This window comes from Lepidochelys kempii, chromosome 20 (assembly GCF_965140285.1).
Source record: "Lepidochelys kempii isolate rLepKem1 chromosome 20, rLepKem1.hap1, whole genome shotgun sequence".
Lineage (NCBI taxonomy): Eukaryota > Metazoa > Chordata > Testudines > Cheloniidae > Lepidochelys > Lepidochelys kempii.
Window position 1 is genome coordinate 2,041,961 of NC_136399.1, and position 17,549 is coordinate 2,059,509.

Genomic DNA, 17,549 nt, shown 5'->3' on the forward strand with positions numbered 1-17,549 from the left:
ACTACTGTATCAGCCTAGGGTCTGCTGTGCCTTAGTACACCTGCCCTCCCAGGCTACAGCCTTCATAAGGCCCACATTGGAGCCACTGTACCTTACGGGTTCCGTGTGCCTTAGAACCACCATCGCCATAGGCAAGGCTTCAGTTTGTCTGTTTTAAGTCATGACTCTCTGGTGCTGGAATTAACAATATCCACACCCTGTCAGAACTACCCTGATGTCCAGGTCAACACACACACACTCTTTTAGACACTGATAATCTGAGGAAACTCACAGGCAAAATATTTAAGGTATTTATCATCTTAATCCTACCACTTATTGCAGAGAAACATGGTAAGAGAATGCTGTAGTTTTCTTAAAAAATATAAATCTTGGGGCTTGGTAATAATTCCATTTTAAGGGTACCATGATGGGGGTGGAGGGAAGAAACCCAGTGGAAGGGAAGAAATGCACATGAGAATCATCCCACGCAACCTTAACTTTGCCCCCTCCCACGTCAGTCTTCAACACTATGGAACTGCTGCACCTCGTATGTATCATAGCTCTGTTATTGAAGGACTTATTTTAAGATGATGCCCTTTTAAGGTGATAGTGCCTATTACACTAGCTGTCTGTGCTGACTCTGTCTTAGATTTTTGAGGAATTGCCCTACCCGATGGTCTCAAATAGGGTCGGTTTTGGTGAAGAAATATTAAAACTTCACTGGAGTGAGTGATGTTCTTTGACAGGCAGTTAAATGTAACTCTTGTGCTAAGGGGTGAGAGGTGATTTCTGTGGTGGGCTTGCAGGTCTGTTCAAACCTGTCTGGTGACTGAGCTGGCCATAATTAAGGAGTGGGGTTTTGCTGGAGTGATGTAAGGACATTTGTAACTCCGTTCCAATGCTGTAGTGATGTGTGATCCATATGTCCTCAGTCCTGTAAACATGTACATGCTTAACTTTGCTACTGTGAGACATTCCACTGATTTCAATGGAACTACTCCCAGGAGTAAAATTAAGCATGTGCATAAATGATTGCAGGGATGGGACCTGTATCAGCAAGTGTGTAGATTCCATAAACTGTGATGTCATCTAAAGACTGTAATGTTTGAAGCAGATCTGTAAGGCATCCATAATCTGCGCCAAGCTGCGGGGCAGAGTTAAGACTATTTGGGTGATGCTACCTTCATTGCCAGACTTTCTAATTTTTTGGGATGTCTTGGTGTAACCTTAACTTGGAATTTCTAATCTTTTCAATATTTTGAGAAGTATATTCTCAAGAGATTTTTCCCTATAAATAACTGAGCTATTTACAATCTTAACTCCGGTTAATGTTTTTATGGATAGGAATTAATACTATTTATTATTTATGACCTTTTTCTTTCAGTAGATTTTGTCAGTAATATTAATTATTACTACTGTGACCTCTTTCTGTCAGCAGTTTTATTCTCTGCCTCTCTGTATGGACAAAATCTCTGAAAAACCTCTCATTAGAATGGAAAGCTTTAAGTCTTTTAGCTAAAATGTCTGGTTCTGTATCAGTAATTCCTTGCCCTTTGGATTATAGTCCATGAAACACTCATGTCATTTTCAGAAAGGTTAAAGATTCAAGTCCAGTTTAGTAGCATTGCTCCGATAAGCTCTGATTGCTGAGAGACAGAACCAGCATGAACCAGGAAACACAGTTCCGTGAGGCAGGGATGTTGAGTACATGTCTGGAATGCAGCCAGTGGGAACCTCCTTCAGTAAATGCCAAATGAACGGCCTTCCTGCTGGGAGGCTGTGTATATAGGGTTGATAAGCCATAGCTCTGCAGCCAGGTCAATTTGCCTTTAGAGAGAAGATGATGTGCCGTTTCCCGAAAGTGATGCACTTGCCACTCAGTTGTAGGTTTGTGCCTTTGAGTATCATTTCCGTGCCCTTTATGCGCCGTGCTTCAAGGAACAATCAGTATGTTTGTTAACTCCTGTTGGCACAAAACAAGATCTTGGCACTAACGGTGCTCGCTGAGCCATCGCTCCCACTGGTTTTCGGCTGAAGAGAACTTGCCCCCATGCTGGTTTAAAAAGCAGCTGTTCTGCGGGGCAGGGCGGTGAAGGAAAGGCAGAGTTTGGACTCTTGACTTTAGAGGCTGTGCAGGTGGGCTGCAGAACAGCGGCTGGTGCTGCAGCTATCAAAGCTGTACTCAGACGACTGCCATTTGATTGGCTGTTTCATGCACTTTTACACATTTGTCACAGACCTGGCCCTTACAGTTGCTTACAGCAAACATAAGGTGCTGACCCATGCTTGTAACTGGATTTGCTCCAGTCCGTGAGGACTGACGCCCTCCCCAGAATGTCAGGCCTGTCTCTGCGTGGAAGTAGCCACCCTTCCGCACTCGGAAGTTCTCTTCAGTCTGTGAAGTTTCCACTGTTCAGCAGAGCATTCTTCCCCCAGGGCTCTGCTGCGGCGTGTTGTGGTTGGCTAGTCAGTCGGGGGCACTGCCTGGTGCTGTGCTGAAGGACGGCAGTCTCTCCTTCTCAGATCCCTCCCTCTGCTCTTCCTGTCTTTGGGTTGGAGTTCAGGCTGGCGGTATTGACTGGGGAACATACATAATGACCAGAACGCTCCCACTACATGATGTGGGGGAGAATGCCCGAAATCCTCTGCTTTGCACACAAGGTGTTGAGCTTTGTGGGGTACATGGTTCTAGTCACAGATCTCCCCCACTGTGGACATTGGCTGTGCATTGGGTGCTGGATCTGGGAGTTCCACCTCTGCTTATGCATGTTACATGCTGTAGGTTGCCTTCATTGTCTTGTGGAGGAGCTGCCAGGCACCCTCCAGTCTTTCAGAGACTGTTATATTTAAGCCTGACATAAACCTGGCCCCAAACCCTTTGTGTGCGTGTGCAAAGGCAAGCCACTGTTTTACTGCACCAAGGGGCAACATCTTCCAGGTGCTGTTGCCAGAGTTTGGTTGCAGCTGAAGTTAACCCTTCAAACGCTGGCTGAGATCACAATGGTGTGGTCAGCCTTATTTCACCTTCCTCGTTTTCCCCTGAATTTCAGCAGCTGCCAGCTGGCTGGGTTTCTTCCCCTCTTCTAAACCTGCTTTCTCAGGAGCTGCACTTCAGATCGCCACTGTGAACTGGTCTCCCCTCCCCCCACATAGATTTGCCCCTGAGGCAGAGCCGTCAAAAAATGAATACTTGTTTCTGAAAGGACCCAGCACAAGGAGCTTTTTTCTTTAACTAGAAGCCAGGCCATCTGGATTTTTCAGCAACAGACTGTTGGATTCAGATCTGAGAGTCCTCCTTCAGCGTGTGGACCTCAGGCAAAGCCACTTGACCTTTGTCCCTTAGCGAGCCCAGCTGTAAAATTGCGTAAAAGGCTCCAGCTGAGCTTCACTGGGTAAACTAACTTACCTACTGAAGCAAGCCTGAGTTTGCACAGGCTGCCCAACCTGCTTTTCAGTTTGCCCATCGACCATACGGATGCCTGGAGTGCTGAGCCAGGAATGTCTGATAGAAACAGGTGGCTGCTTTAGCATGAGTGGGGGTGTGTGGAAGGAGGGTACAGCACAGGGCTAGTTCTCTAGGGTGTCACACGATGCACAACAAGGCTTCTGCTACCCCTGGAGATAGGCAAGGGCTGTTCAGGCCCCGCACCCATGGCTGGATAGTCATTGCTGCGCTCTGTCGGAGAATCCTTCCTGGAACACAGTGTGGGACAGCGCTAGCAGACTGCAGTCACGGGGTACAGTCTTTTCCTGTCCCCTTGCTTTCTGTACCACAGTCTGTCTGAACTGTGTCAACCGGGCAAGGTTAAATCACTTCTGGATCTTTTTAATCTTGTGCTTGTTCATTACTAGTAACTTTTGTGTTCTAAGCGTTTGTATTCCGGTAGTGCCTAGAGCACCCCAGCCAGGGTCAGGATCCTATCGCACTGGGAACAGAGAGCCTGTCTGCTCTGAATAGCTCACAGCCCTAGAAATGTAGGGCAGAAATGTATTTGTGCATTTGGTTTTTTCCCTCCTAAGCACAAAATACTTTACTTGTCATTATCGAATTTCATCTAATTAGGCAACACAGACACAGTGATAAGTAAACCGAGAAGCACAAATAGAACTTGCCTGCCTCCCTCCCCTCTAAGACACGGGAGAGCACGAGCATTTCAGATGTACTGTGCTTTATGCCCGCTTCCAAATGGGCAGTAGAATAAAGACCCTTCCCATTTGAAGCGAGTAAATCATTCTCAATGTGGAGCACGAAGTAGGAGCTTGATGGTTCTGATCCTCTGGGTACTAGAACTGCAGAGAAGCCCGTATAGCATGCTGTGATGTCAAACCTAGAATGTAGTGAGGAGAGATCAGCAGCTGAAATGAGCCTAAGTTAATGAAGTGGCTGGTAAATGTATTCGTAACATGCTGGCTGCCGCGCTAGGTAACTTGGTGTGTCTCGGGGTACAAACCGCGCCACTGTGGACAACTGAGGCGCAAGAGTGAGAGAAACCTGCTCCAGTAGAGAATGAGTGCAAAGCTAGCAGCGTTTATTGCAGAGGGGGCCTTATAGAGCAGGGAGCAGAATGGAGACCTGAGCTTTGTGCCTCACACAGGAGGGCCCCTCCCCATATGTATCTGAATCCAGAACGTGGGCATTGGCCTTTCCTCCTTTGCCTCCACAAAGTCTGAGTAACTCAGGTTACTCAAGTGCCCTTCTTCACATGGCCTGTTCCTTTGAGCAGCAGCTACAGGAAGTCCCTCCTTGTCTGCTCTTCAGTGGTTGAGCTGAGCAACTAAATGAGCTAACTGAAGAGCACTTACTCTAGTCTGAACGTGGTCATCACCTGAAGTTCTAGCTAGAGCTGCCAGTGCAGGCTGCCAGCTGAAAGTCTCAGGGAATTTTTAGTCTCCTAGCAACAGATACGCATCCAAGTCACAATACAACTTACAGGCAAATGAGGGAGCTTCATTGTGATCCTCTTGGTTTCTCCTTTGCTAGAAAGTTGTGACAGTCACAAAGGGCTTTGGAGGGGTCATGCCGTGTACTTTGACATCTGTGGGCTGCTTTCTGTGTGTGGTGACAACTGGAGGCCAGAGTGGTGTCTTAGCTGTTAAAATCTTGAATGTCACACGTGTATGTGTGTGTTAAATCCTGAGCTTGTTGCTTCATTCGTAAGGTGTGTTCAGCTCTTAAAGTGCCTCTGTGATATGAGCAGAAGCATCAGCCTTCAGCCTGGGTGATTCGAGGAGAAAATCTCTTCCTCCAGTGCCTGCTGCCTTGCCATAGTGAAGGCTGGAACATTGCCGCCAACTGTTAGCTTTGGGGCTTTGTTGGGATTTCTTTAGTCTTCTTTTTGTTGATGCAGAAAAGCCATGTTCGGACCTTCTCAGCAGTCTCTCAAAGGTCTTCCCTCAAGCCTGCCATGTGGCCAGCCAGAACAGAGGGAATTTGCTTTGAATTTGAGTTTGTCACGTTTCATAACCAGCACAGTGAACTTTGCCTGTGCATCTGCCCCCCGTCCCGGTGAGAGCATGAACACAAATCACCTCTCTAACGAGGCTTGATACCAACACCGTCCACACAGAAGGAGATGGGGCAACGAGAGACTAAAAGGGTGTCCCCTGTCATTCTTCAGCTATAATCCTAGAGCTCAGCTCCTACTGACAAATGGTTCTGGAGGGAGCATTGCCTAGTGGTAAGGTCAGGGCCTTGGCCATCAAGACTTCTGGGTTCTGCTCTTGTGCTGCCACAGACTCAGCCTGACTTGAGCAAGTCACGGAACCTCTGTGGCCTAGTTTCCTCATCTGTGAAAAGCGGGTTTTGCTGATGCAGGTGTCCAGAGCACAGCTTTGTGCAGTGGCTTTACCATTCTCCCCTCCCAGGTCGCGCGGGGACTGCACCGGTACCCAGCGGGCTGCCCTGGCAGCTAGCACAGTAACTTATGTGGGCCAAAGTGGAATTGGGTTTTGTGGTGCTAAAAAAATTCACACAAAACTCTCGAACTTCCAGACTAAACAGTACCATGAGAACATTAAGGTGCGTGCTAGCCTTCAGTGTCTGCTCCAGGCTGGGACAGGTTGCGGTCATAGGAACACCGGCTTTCTGCTGCCATCTGCTGGCCTGTTCTCTGCCAATTCTGGCCAACATCTAACTGGAGAGCTTCCTGCTTCTGTACTGTATGCAGCTGGCCACGTAAAGGGAGGGATGCTTTTGCTGTCTGTTTTCCCCCCAAAAAATCCTTGCTTTGAATTCTGGGTTATTTGTTTGTGAACTCAGGCTCTTGATCAGACCTTTTTATTCCTGTCACCTTCTTTTCTTAGCCTCATGGACCGCGAGGTGGCGCTACTGGCTGAAATGGACAAAGTGAAAGCAGAAGCAAGTAAGATGTTTTATTTTTTAAAAGTGGCTCATCTTAAAAGCTGGTGCGGTTCCACTCTAACAGCAAGTTGGACAGACACTGCTCCAGGGAGAGCAGTGTGTATAGTACATTGTCTGACTTCCGTCATTCCCAGGTAAACTAACTACACACACACAAAAAGAAAAGGAGGACTTGTGGCACCTTAGAGACTAACCAATTTATTTGAGCATAAGCTTTCGTGAGCTACAGCTCACTTCATCGGATGCAAAAAGCTCATGCTCAAATAAATTGGTTAGTCTCTAAGGTGCCACAAGTCCTCCTTTTCTTTTTGCGAATACAGACTAACACGGCTGTTACTCTGAAACCTGTCATTACACACACACACTCTCTCGTACACTTACACACTTTTAAAAGTTTCTCTCTACAGGTTAGGATGACATTTAGCTGTTAAAGGGACACAAATCAAAGTTGGTCACAAGCTACATTTGTTTTGTGAAGTTTGTTGGGCTTCAGTGCTGTAAACATTCTAATTCCAATGGAAAGTTTCTTTTAAACAAGCATCTCTTTGTAGTGGTTGCAATCTGACCATTGTATAAGAGCATTACAAGAATAAAGTGAAATTCACTAGCCTATTTTTATGTTCCAGTGAGAGAAATGAGTGACACAAATGATGAACAGTCAAGTAGATATAAGATCCTTTCAGTTTTAATAATCTGGGGTGTTACAAAGCTCAGGAAATATTTTTAACCAGATGAAGTCTCTTTAAATATTTATACCTTTCTTTATACAACTACTATTTTTTGTACTGGGTCTTAATGTACCAGGTTTGTTTTTAATCTGGCTGAAACTTGCAGCGCCACCAAGACTTTACCTTAGCTGGTAACCGAAAGTTTTGGTTAACTAGTCTAACACACTTGCCAAAAGACAGACTCTGGCTTGTGGTTGGGTATTAAACAGTTTCTCCAGATCATTGCTTTCTCTGCGGTGCACCAGTTCCAAAGGTTGTTTTGTGCTAGGAAGTAGGACCTTGGCTGCACAGAACGGGTAGGCTGAAGCTGAGAGCATAAATTCCTCTTGGATGTCCTCTATCTCCGTCCCTGGTGGTGTACTGAAAATCAGCTCGGCAGCTGCCTGTCAGTGCAGGCGGTCTGGGGTGATCAGAAAGGAAGTGGGATTGGGCGAGAGAGAGGCTCTGTTTTCGTGTGCGTACCAGTGAAGATGTTGGTGCTGTTGAAGCGCTTGGGATTTAATAGAAACAAAACGCAGATCTGTTCTGAAACTCACTTTCCAATGGCTTCCCTAGCGAGGCGCTCTGGTGGTCAGAAACCGTTAAAATCTGGACAATGTAGTTAACATGTAGATTGTAGTGCTTGAAAGTTCCATTTCTCAACCCAGCACCCGGCTGTGCTTAACCGAGCACCCAGACGGACCGCTAAACCTTATGTGTACCAGTGAGGTGCTTTGCAGACTGACTCTTCCTTCAGCATCAACTCTACATAAGCTTCGGTCTCCCTTTCATTACCTTTCAGTGGAAATCCTGGTCAGCCGACAGAAGAAAGCTGGGGCGCTAAAGAAGATGACTGATGTCGCTGTGCGCATGTCCGAGGAGCAGTTGGTAGAGCTTAGAGCTGACATAAAGGTGAACTTTTCTACTCCTCCGTCCTGTTACAACAGGGCACTGGCCTGAGGGCTCTGACCCCAGGCCTGTGTTCGGGATGAATGTCCTTCCAGATATAGCGTAATCAGATGTTGGCTATGCCCAGTCAGACAGAAGTGAAGTGACCATTGAAGGACACAGAGATTTAAAATGGAGTCAAGGTGAATATTTGGGAGTTCTCCGCTCCAGTCCGGTGTATACATAAGGTCACACTGCTCGTCTTATGCAGAAGCACATTCAGAGCAGCACCCGTGTCTGTAAATCTTCCGTTTCTTTTCAGCGAGAAATAGTAGTTCCCAAAATACATTCACTCCTAGCGGCGCTCATGCACAGCGTGGAAGATTCAGCAGACTTTGCCCTGCATTTTTTCTTTTAGCATTTGGTTGGCAAAATACTGGCTTCAGCAAACAAAGGGCCTTTTGGTTCTTAACACCACTTAGCTTAGTTCAGCTTTTAACCATTTTGAATTGGCCCAGAACAGGGCTTCTGGCACCTCGTGAGCCTTGTCCACGTGGGTTTGCCTGGCAATCTCCTGCTAGGGCTGGCAGCTGATGGTTTTGGGTTGATGTCACATCCACCAGTGTCAGCAGGCACCTGACCAGTCCCCGATCAGTCCCATTGCATTCAGACTTTTACCACCAGAGGTCAGTAAAATGTTATCTACAGGCTGAATTAAAACCCAGTCTGAAAGTCAGATCACCGGGTCTGCTACGTTCTCCCAGCAACAGTCCAGCCTAGACCAGCTTTGGTTTTCCCCCAGTTGGACTACTGCTGCCAACAGCATCCAAAGCAGATTCGCGAGCCACCCTGAGTTCCGTAGGGTGGAGAGCAGCAGGTTGAGCCCGCTCTTAGATTGCGTTTCCTGGAAATGTTAACTTCTGGTGGGAGGCTGCAGACGCCTGTTTGTTTGCACGTGTGTAGGTGGAACTGATGCAGCAGAGCGCCGAGTGACTCGTGGTGTTAACGATCCCCTTTCTTGGCAAGGCTGTCAGAGCCGTGCCTGACCTGAGGCTCTGTTTCCAGGCGAGGGAGAAGGCTCTTATCTCGACTTCCCCTCTTACGCGCCAGTTTGTCACCAGGCATTAGCATAAAGATTGTGTTAACTTGCAAGTGTTTTCTTTCCCATTAAGCACTTTGTCAGCGAACGCAAATATGATGAAGACCTGGGCAGAGTGGCACGATTCACCTGTGACCTGGATGCAGTAAAAAAGAGCATCAACTCGTTTGGGCAAGGTGAGCTGGTCTGAGGCTATAAGTGAGAAGGTGCGTGTGGCAGAGGGTGGGCAGGTATGGACAGGGACAGGTACTGTTGCAGAGGAGAGAGTTCAGAGGGGCCCCTGGATTTAAACCAGGGGCCAGTGGTATAGTGTTGTCTGGGGGGGGTGGGGGGGGCTCTCTGCTCTGGAAGAAGCTTCCCCTCTGTTCAGAATAGCCAGTCTGTTGACCTTCTGGGCATGCTGCAAAGCCCCTGTATCTTTACCCAGTGCGGTGGGCAGTGTGCTTTGGGGCAAGCCCAGATTGGGGGCTGGGGAGGATAGTGGTCTGCTGGCCATTTAATGCTTGTGCTTAATTTATGGTGGGAGAGCATCTTTGGCAGGGACCCCTTGTAACCGTATGTATAAATTTAAGAACATGAATAGCATTGACAATGTGGTGTATTACCAGAGTCTGTCCAGATCCTATTTAAACACCACAATGGCTCTTCAAAGGCTGGTCAATTCTCTCAGGCCCTTAAAGTCATGCAGGAGCTAAGTGGTCTCCTTCATCAGGAATTTGCTTAGTTTGAGGAAGCAGGGACACGTCTCGTGATGAAAGCAGGACCTGATCCTGCCGGCTTTCGCTGGAGTGTGCGGTGCTTTCCGGGTCCAGCCCCTCCAGTGCCAGTCAGGGCCCTTTCCCGGCGCGTTCTAACACCGAGATGCTGACTCTGGCCAGCCGAGCTTTGGCACAGATCGTAGGTGAGTCAGCAGGTGAAGAGATAGTGTAACATGTCATGGAGTGAACAGGGCAGCCGTGCTGTAGCCCACAGTAGGTGAGATTCAAGGGGCATATATGTGCGTGTGGAATTCCTTTACACCATCCTTCATTGTGTTTCCATTTCAGTTTCCCATCCAAAGAACAGTTACTCAACCAGATCGCGGTGCAGCTCCGTCATGTCCTTGAGCCCAAGTGATCCCTCCACCCCGGAGTGTGCCTCTGCTCCCAGCCTTCCCACAGCAAGCAGGAAGCCCCCGTCCTCGGCAGAAACACCTGCAGCCGGAGCCAGCGCCAGCAGCCGTCCATGCCAGCCTCACCGAGAGGTAGGTGACGACTTCACAAGAGAAGCGTTTAAATACGGCATGGAGCTCACCACCAGCTCGGGGCTGTTTCCTCTCTCTCTAATGGGTCCCTCCTGCCAAGTGCCAAAAGGGCATTTGTCTTGCCTGGTGCAGACTGGGCAGTGGCAGTGTGTCCAGGCTCACAAGGCAGGAGGGCATGATAAAAGTCCAGGGCATCCAAGCATGGCTGGAGGAACCTTGGCTTGTCTCAGCTTCTCTGAGAGCAGCACCACCTACTTCTGCAATGGCAGCTGTTGGTATGAAGTCTGCCACAGCTGCGTGCTGCAACATCTCCTGGGGAGGAGCACGTCTAAGCCACCACAACACCCGCCTGTCTTCTGAGACAATCCCTTGAGGTGCCACTGGTCTAGGGGGCTTCCAGGGTGGCTGGAAAGGCGGTGGCTGGAGAGGGGATAGTAATCAGCTTGAGGATCATCCAGGGCCTTGGCACGAGCGGTTCATAGATCTCTGCTGCATGTAGCTTGCACTTTGCAGCTGCTGGCTCTGCTAATCTCCTCTCTCCAGTCACTTGCCAGCCCTTCTTTCTGTTTCAGGTCTTCCAGGGTAACAGGAGACAAGGCCAGGGCTACCGGACCCAAGGCCAGCGCCATAACGGCCCCTCCAATCCAGGAAGACACGATAGTACGAACCGGTACAGAAATGGGCCTTGGTATCAGTCCAGTTCCAGGTCTCAGAATTCCCAGTTCCGACCTCCAGGGATTGCTGCTGACCCTGGCCAGACTCATTCCACGGGAACCAGTGGAACTGGTGCTGCCTCCCTGGCGAGCCAGCCCATCCCCTCAGCACAGGTGCATCCAGGCGCACCCACCACAGACATCAAGGGGCTCCCACAACGTAAGCCAAGGTCAAGCCAGCCTGAAGAGGCGAATTCCTGAGAGGATCCAGATCTCCATTCCCTCCGGAGACTCGGCTTGATAACTGGACTGCAGGAAACTCCTAGCTAGAGCTATTAACAAAGGAAAGTTTACACTCCTCTCTTGTGCCACGTTTTTCTCTCCTCCCTTATACGTTTCCTTAATTTTCTTCTCTTTGTGGAAGCTACTTAATGCGTCTCCCTACGCGCTACTGCCGTGTGCCAGGTTCATGCTTTACTGGGAACACACTCTGCTGCTGCCAGATCTGTGGCTTCCCCTGGGAGCTCCCGGGAGCTCCATGGCTCCTTTTCCTTCAGAGTTATCCACAGAACCCCAGGCAGAATCCGAGCCAAAAATAACCTCCCAGTTGTGGCCCTGGGTGAGCCAACCTGTGGGTGGAACCTCAGCCCCCAGCCAGCTCTCACTGGTAACAGCACACAGTTCATGCTGGCAGTGAAGAGGGTCGCTGTGAAATGAGTGCTGGGGCTTCAGCTAGGGTAGCTGCTGGTCAGATTGGAGAGAGCCGTGTGGAGTCTGCCTCGCTTTCCTTGGAACTCACCTGAATCTCAGCACAGCCCAGGCCGACATTGGCCCCCCGAATCCCAAACCCTTGCTCGGGACCCTTCCATGGAGCCAAGCAGAGTTGTGAAGGCCCACGCACACTTCCTGTATAAATTTAGATGTTCCCTATTTTTAATGTTGGGGGGGGGATCTCTTTATTTTATTCACCCCCTGCCCGTCCCTACCCTATCTTGTCCCTAAACTAAATTTATAACCATAACACTTAGCAGTGCTAATCCTAGGTAACACCAGTCAGAGATTGCTCCTGGCATTCTTCATAGTTGTACAAATAAAGACAGTGCTGACGATGGGCATGTTGAACTGTTGTTGTCTGTGCTTTCCTGCAGCAGGGATGGTTCAGTCGCTCCCAAGCTCTGAAAGGATGGGATAATGAGCTTTCTCTTCTGGGGTGAGTGATGGGGACTGGAATCAGGTCTCTGATCGCGTATTCTCAGGCTTACGCAAAATGAGTTGGAGAAACTGATGGGGCTGAAATTCCACATGGGTGATTCGTGTCCTGTTTGTAAGGACAGTAGAAACCCCCCCAGGCTTTGCAGTGACTGCAGCATAATCCCACAGCGGGCTTGTCGACTAGGGTTTGCACCACCCCAGCGCTGGCCGGGGTCATCAGCAGGTCTGAGGTGAAGTGCCTAGAATTCAATGAAGACTGAAAATGCCTCATCCCTCGCCTGTTTGTGACAAAATCTGAGCTGTGGCATTGCAGATCAGACAGCGAATGGGAACTCCCAGCTTCCTTCCAGCTGGAGATCTATGCTGGGTTGGAGGAGGCTGGGCATTGTGGAAGGAGGAACAGCGTCCGACTCTTGAAACAGGGACTTCATGTGGAGTCCACATCTGGGTACTTTGACAGTCCCTCTCCCCCGCCTCAAAGGGAGATGCTGACAGCAGCAAAGTCTCTGTGTGCACACTGATACGTGAATTACAGCACGGTGGTCATAAGCTCACGAAAGCTTATGCTCTAATAAATTGGTTAGTCTCTAAGGTGCCACAAGTCCTCCTTTTCTTTTTGCGAATACAGACTAACACGGCTGTTACTCTGAAGCATGGTGGTTGTGATTGCACCAGAGGTAGTGATTTTCTTCGAAGTCCTCGTTTCTGGGTGTCTAGAACATCCTTAACCATTCCTTTGGTGGTGGAATTTCTTATGCCTAGCAGTTAAGTCCGTTCAGGGTTTGAGTCTACAGATATTTTTATTAAATAAACCCCCTACTTCGGAGCTTTAAATATTCTGGTGGTGTCTGTGATCGGATAACGTGGATGGCTCCAGGCTGTTCAGCGTGCCGTCAGCTGGTGAAGTTTGAAAGTGTGCTGTTAAAAAACCCAGTTAAATGTCTGTAAAGTAACACACGTGCAGCCCTTTGGCATGCCACAAGCTCCTCAGAGGAGAGCCTAGGTCTGACCTGGAGTTTCTTTGTCTACACGTGTTTAAAAATGTGCCTTCTTTCCTAGTGTAGACTTGGCCTCAGTCTAAGAACATCTTGGCTTGGCCACAGCAACCTTCTCCACCCAAAGGCACAGGGTATGTTAGTTACCGCCTGGTTTGTGCTGCTGGCTGTGTGTGTGGTTCCCCTCCACTCTGCTCACACCCAGTCAAATGCAAGGCATCAGGAGAGCCGAGGGAGGGGTTCTCTGACAGCAACTTTTGGGATCAGCTGCGTAGTGTTTGGGTTTCCAGTGCTAGTCATCCAAGTATTTGAATGGAGACTTCCCCACTCCCAAATATGTGACAGGGTCCCCTTAGCTCCAGTGTGTTTGAGACGTGCTGATGAAAAGCTCTGTGCGAATGGAATCCCATTTGCTTTCTGCCCCCTTTTGAGTCTCCAAGGCCTGATCCCTCCCTCTTGCCCCCGGGAGCTTTCATCAATCAAATCGCAGGACTACAAACCCAAAGCACTCGCTCCCTTGCTCCGTTCTTCGCGCTCTCCTGGGTTAATGCTGCTTTTCGCTTGCCGCGGCTTTCCTGGCATTTGGGAGCAAATCAACTTGACAGCCACACCCTCCCCTTCTCTCCCATCCCTGAGTCACTGCAGGGGGGCGGGAGCGGCTGGAAAGGGATTTCGAATGACTCTTCGGGCCTGCGCTGAGGGACCTATTTGAGAGGCAGTGTGGCTGATCTGGTACTGCCTAGGCTCCTGGGTTCTATTCCCTGTCCCCCCCGACTCAGCGGGGCCTCAGCCAAGTCTCTTTGCTCCTGCTTCCCTACCAGTGAAAATGGGGACCGGTTACCTGCTTTGTGCAGCACTCCGAAGCGATGCGGGCGCTAGGAATGTGTGGAGCTGGCCCCAATTTGTCCTTGTCTGTGCAGACAGCAGAGCATGGAATTGTCAACAGCTGAAGGCCTTTACGTTCTTCAGAGGAAACCCCTGCCATGCAAAATCTTTCTGTTCTTTATCTCCTCAGAAGTGTTAAGGTTCCCCCTGGTTTCCAATTCAGACTGGTCTTTCTGGTCATAAATTAACACCATTAAACCAGCCCTGGGGGCTGCACAGATGTTGCTGCCACTGGCATAGGTACACTTCGCTGCAACAGAGAAGGTGGCTTGAGGGGAGTCCTGAGCAATTGGACATGAACGTACATCTCTAGTAAAGACCCTGTGGGCTCCTCAGTGCACAGGACGGTGAAGATGAGAGCACGGTTAATCGAGATCGCTAGATTCTCCTAGCCGTGCTCAAGCTGTCACCAAGGGCGCACCACTAAATACGTTGTTTTTAAGTGCAGGGTTTTTTTGCAATTATTTTTCACTCTTCTATCTAATCACAGAAATAATCGTAGGTGCCTCAGTTTTTCAAACCCTGAGCATAAAGCCCCTCCCAGCACTTAAAAGCCCCCCAAATACTCCTGGGGTTTCTGCAACACTTTAGGCTCTTAATTTTTTTAATCCATGATTTTTGTGTGTTGTGAAGGGAGAGATTCTCTTCACAGGATGGAGACAGAAATCGCTGTCCGATAGGCTGCTCATCTGCTGGCCTCAACGCACTTCACAGAGGGTAGTGGTGTTGTCCCCATTTTAAGGATGGGAAAACTGAGGCAAAGTCCAAGTGACTTGCTCAGGAGTCAGAGGTAGAGCCTGGAATAGCGCCAGGCACTCCTGAGTCCCAGCTGAACACCCCATTCCCCTCGTTAAGGGAATTTAAACTGGCCTTCCTTCTTACTAATCTCCCCTTGCAGTTCCAGTAAGCGAATGTCTGTACAAAATCTCACTTTTCATCACTGCGTTGCTTTGGGTTTTGCCCTCAAGGCACCAGCTGCAGACCGAGAGAGTGGGCTGGTCAGTGTGTCTTCCTGACTTTCATGTGTTCTGGGTCTCCAAAGAAATTCCGCATCTCTGCTCCTAGCTAGGTTTGTAAAAATCTTGTAAAGCCACCAGAAAGGGTGGGTGGGCTCTGCTCCTCCTGGGAATAGCCCTGCTTGGCCGGCAGGGCCCAGTGCTTGGTGTGCAGACCTGGGGGAGGGTACAGTGGTAACTTCCCATGGCCCTAACCCACATTCGTGCCCCGTTGTGCCGGGGGCTGCACAGTCAGTCTCTGCCCTGAGGGGCTCATGGTATAAATAGGCAAGGGGGAGGAGGGGAAGTGACTTGTCCAAGGTCACCTGCAAACTCGGTGGCAGAGCCAGGTCTAGAATCCAGGGCCCCTGAGCCCCAGTCACGTGCCCTGCGCAGTGGCCTGCTGCGTGTCTATTCCAGGGAAATCCCTGCCCGTGTGTTTACATTTAGTGCCAGCTGCTGGAGCGAGGCTCGTTCTGAGTGCAGGCCTGGCCCCCGGGGCCTGTTGTTCTCACCCAGGTCCTGAGTCTAGTGCCTGAGAGACTGGGCTCAGTCTCGGTAATGTGGAAATCTCCCTCCTGTCTAGGTTCTTATCCCACCCGCATCTGAGCAGCGCCACCCCCTTCTCCCTCCAGCACCCGGCGCTAACCCCGGGGCTCCGAGTTCTCAGGCCAGCAAGCGGCTGCTCCGAGTTCTCAGAAACTCGAGTTTCTCTGCTCGAGTGGGAACAGCAGCTGGGGAGGGGTGTTTTGGAGACAGGGGGCTCACCTGACCTGGGAGACAGGGGCACATACTTAAAAAGCGAGCCCTGTCGGCTTAACCTCAAAACCCAGCCCACGTGGGACGCCGGAGAGCGTGCTGGGGTGTGTGTTGGAGGAACGTGATCCCCCCTCGGCACCCGGGGGGCAGGGATTGAGGCCTCTTGCCCCCGCCTGCTGCTCTGCCTCTGACACCAGCTGCCTCATTCCCGGAGCAGCCTGAGCTGCCTCTTCTTCTCTCCCGTTTCACGGCCTAGCTGGCTCGCCCACGGTCCAGCCCACGCAGCGCGCTTGGGATTACAGCCTGCCCTGGCTGACAAAGGCTTTCTCCAAAGGTGGGTGCCCACCCAGCCAGCAGGGGGTGGCATGGGGAGCAGGAGGCAGGGTGGCCCCCCCGCCTCCATGCTGGCACCATGACTGAGCCGAGCTGGCTTGGCTCAGCCCCGCGGCACAGGGGAGAAGCTGCTGCCTTGAGCGTCAAGGACGAACTGTGACGGGTCTTCTCTGTTACTGCTAAAGATGTTGGCCCTGGAAGCCAGGAGGGGCCGCTGGTTGCGTGTCTGTTCTGAGCTCCAGCCAGAAAACCACTCAGCAGTTCCCGCTCCGCGTGCAGCCCATCTCCAGTGTGAGCTCTGATGGGGGCCATTCCCAGGCCCGGGGTTTTGTCCTGCCTTGGTCGGACTCCCACGTTACAGAGCCCTTGGCTTCTAGCCACGTGCCAGGCTGCCACATGTTGCAAACAGAGCCAGGCCCTGATCCTGCAAACGGATGCAGGCTGAGTCTCCCCGCCGGCCTATGGGTCCGCAGCGATCAGCTTGCTGGGGTCGGGGTTATGACCCGGTCCCTGGCCTGTAGGGCTCAAAGGGAACGCTGTGGAGAGAGGGCTAAGTGGGGGCAGGTTTGAAGGAGAAGAGGAAGGGGGCTCGCAGGTTAACAGCAGTGAGGGTCCCTAATCTGCCACCTTTACAATTCCAGGGATAGCCACAGTGAAGGCTGCAGTTTGGCCTGGAGACAGCTCTTTGCTAAAGCAGGAATTGCCGGGCAGCTCCCAGCCAGGCCCATCTAGCTCGGTGTCCTACCTCCCCCAGATCAGCACCCGCTGCTCCAAAGGAGGTGCAAAAGACACTGCAGTGGGAAGCCCTGGGCTGGGCTGACCTGCCCCTGGGGCAGTTCTTCCTACCCTCCTCCCCCTTCCCCAGAGTGAAGGGGATAGACGCTTGGTGTGATGCAGTAGGGAGGCAGTTGGATTTGCCCTGGGAATGTTAAAGGGGAGTTTCATTGGGGATGGGAGGCTTCCCTTGAGGGAAGATACCTGAGCCAGGAGGGGGGTTGGGAACTGGACAAAGGCTGGGGAAGGAGCAGGTGAGAGGCTCGGGGAGACAGCTGGAGGGGTTTCCAGTTTTGGGAGTTGGCTGAGGAAGAGGAGGGAGCTCCCCAGGTCAGGGTCTAATCTCCCTGCCCCCCAGAAGGGCTGGACGGAGGGGTCCTGTTTTTATCTACAAGCTCTGGTTTGGACTGTGTTCCTGTCATCTCTAATAAACCTTCTGTTCTACTGGCTGGCTGAGAGTCACCGTAACTAGCAGGAAGTGGGGGTGCAGGGCCCTGACTCCCCCTCACCCTGTGACCCTTGGGCAGTTCAATCCTGTCTGATGTCCCAGTGGATGTTTCCATCCAGATCCACGTCTCATCCTGGGTTGTTTTTTGTATCCTGCTACACTCTTGCTCTCTTGTGGCAGAGAGTTCCACAGGCCAGTTGTGGGCAGATTATTCCATA

General features: G+C 50.7%; 1 protein-coding gene across 7 annotated transcripts in view; it reads left to right on the top strand.

Annotated features, from left to right (window-relative positions):
• Positions 1-12,052, top strand: part of SPATS2 (spermatogenesis associated serine rich 2) — a 48,273-nt gene extending 36,221 nt beyond the window's left edge. For all 7 annotated transcript variants that reach the window (XM_078849504.1, XM_078849503.1, XM_078849502.1 and 4 more), the window contains 5 exons: positions 6,283-6,341; positions 7,850-7,959; positions 9,108-9,210; positions 10,081-10,277; positions 10,850-12,052. In XM_078849504.1, the coding sequence (XP_078705630.1) occupies positions 6,283-6,341; positions 7,850-7,959; positions 9,108-9,210; positions 10,081-10,277; positions 10,850-11,191 (811 nt within the window). In that variant the 3' untranslated portion in view covers positions 11,192-12,052. The remainder of the gene's footprint in view (positions 1-6,282; positions 6,342-7,849; positions 7,960-9,107; positions 9,211-10,080; positions 10,278-10,849) is intronic.
• The last annotated feature ends 5,497 nt before the right edge of the window (positions 12,053-17,549 follow it).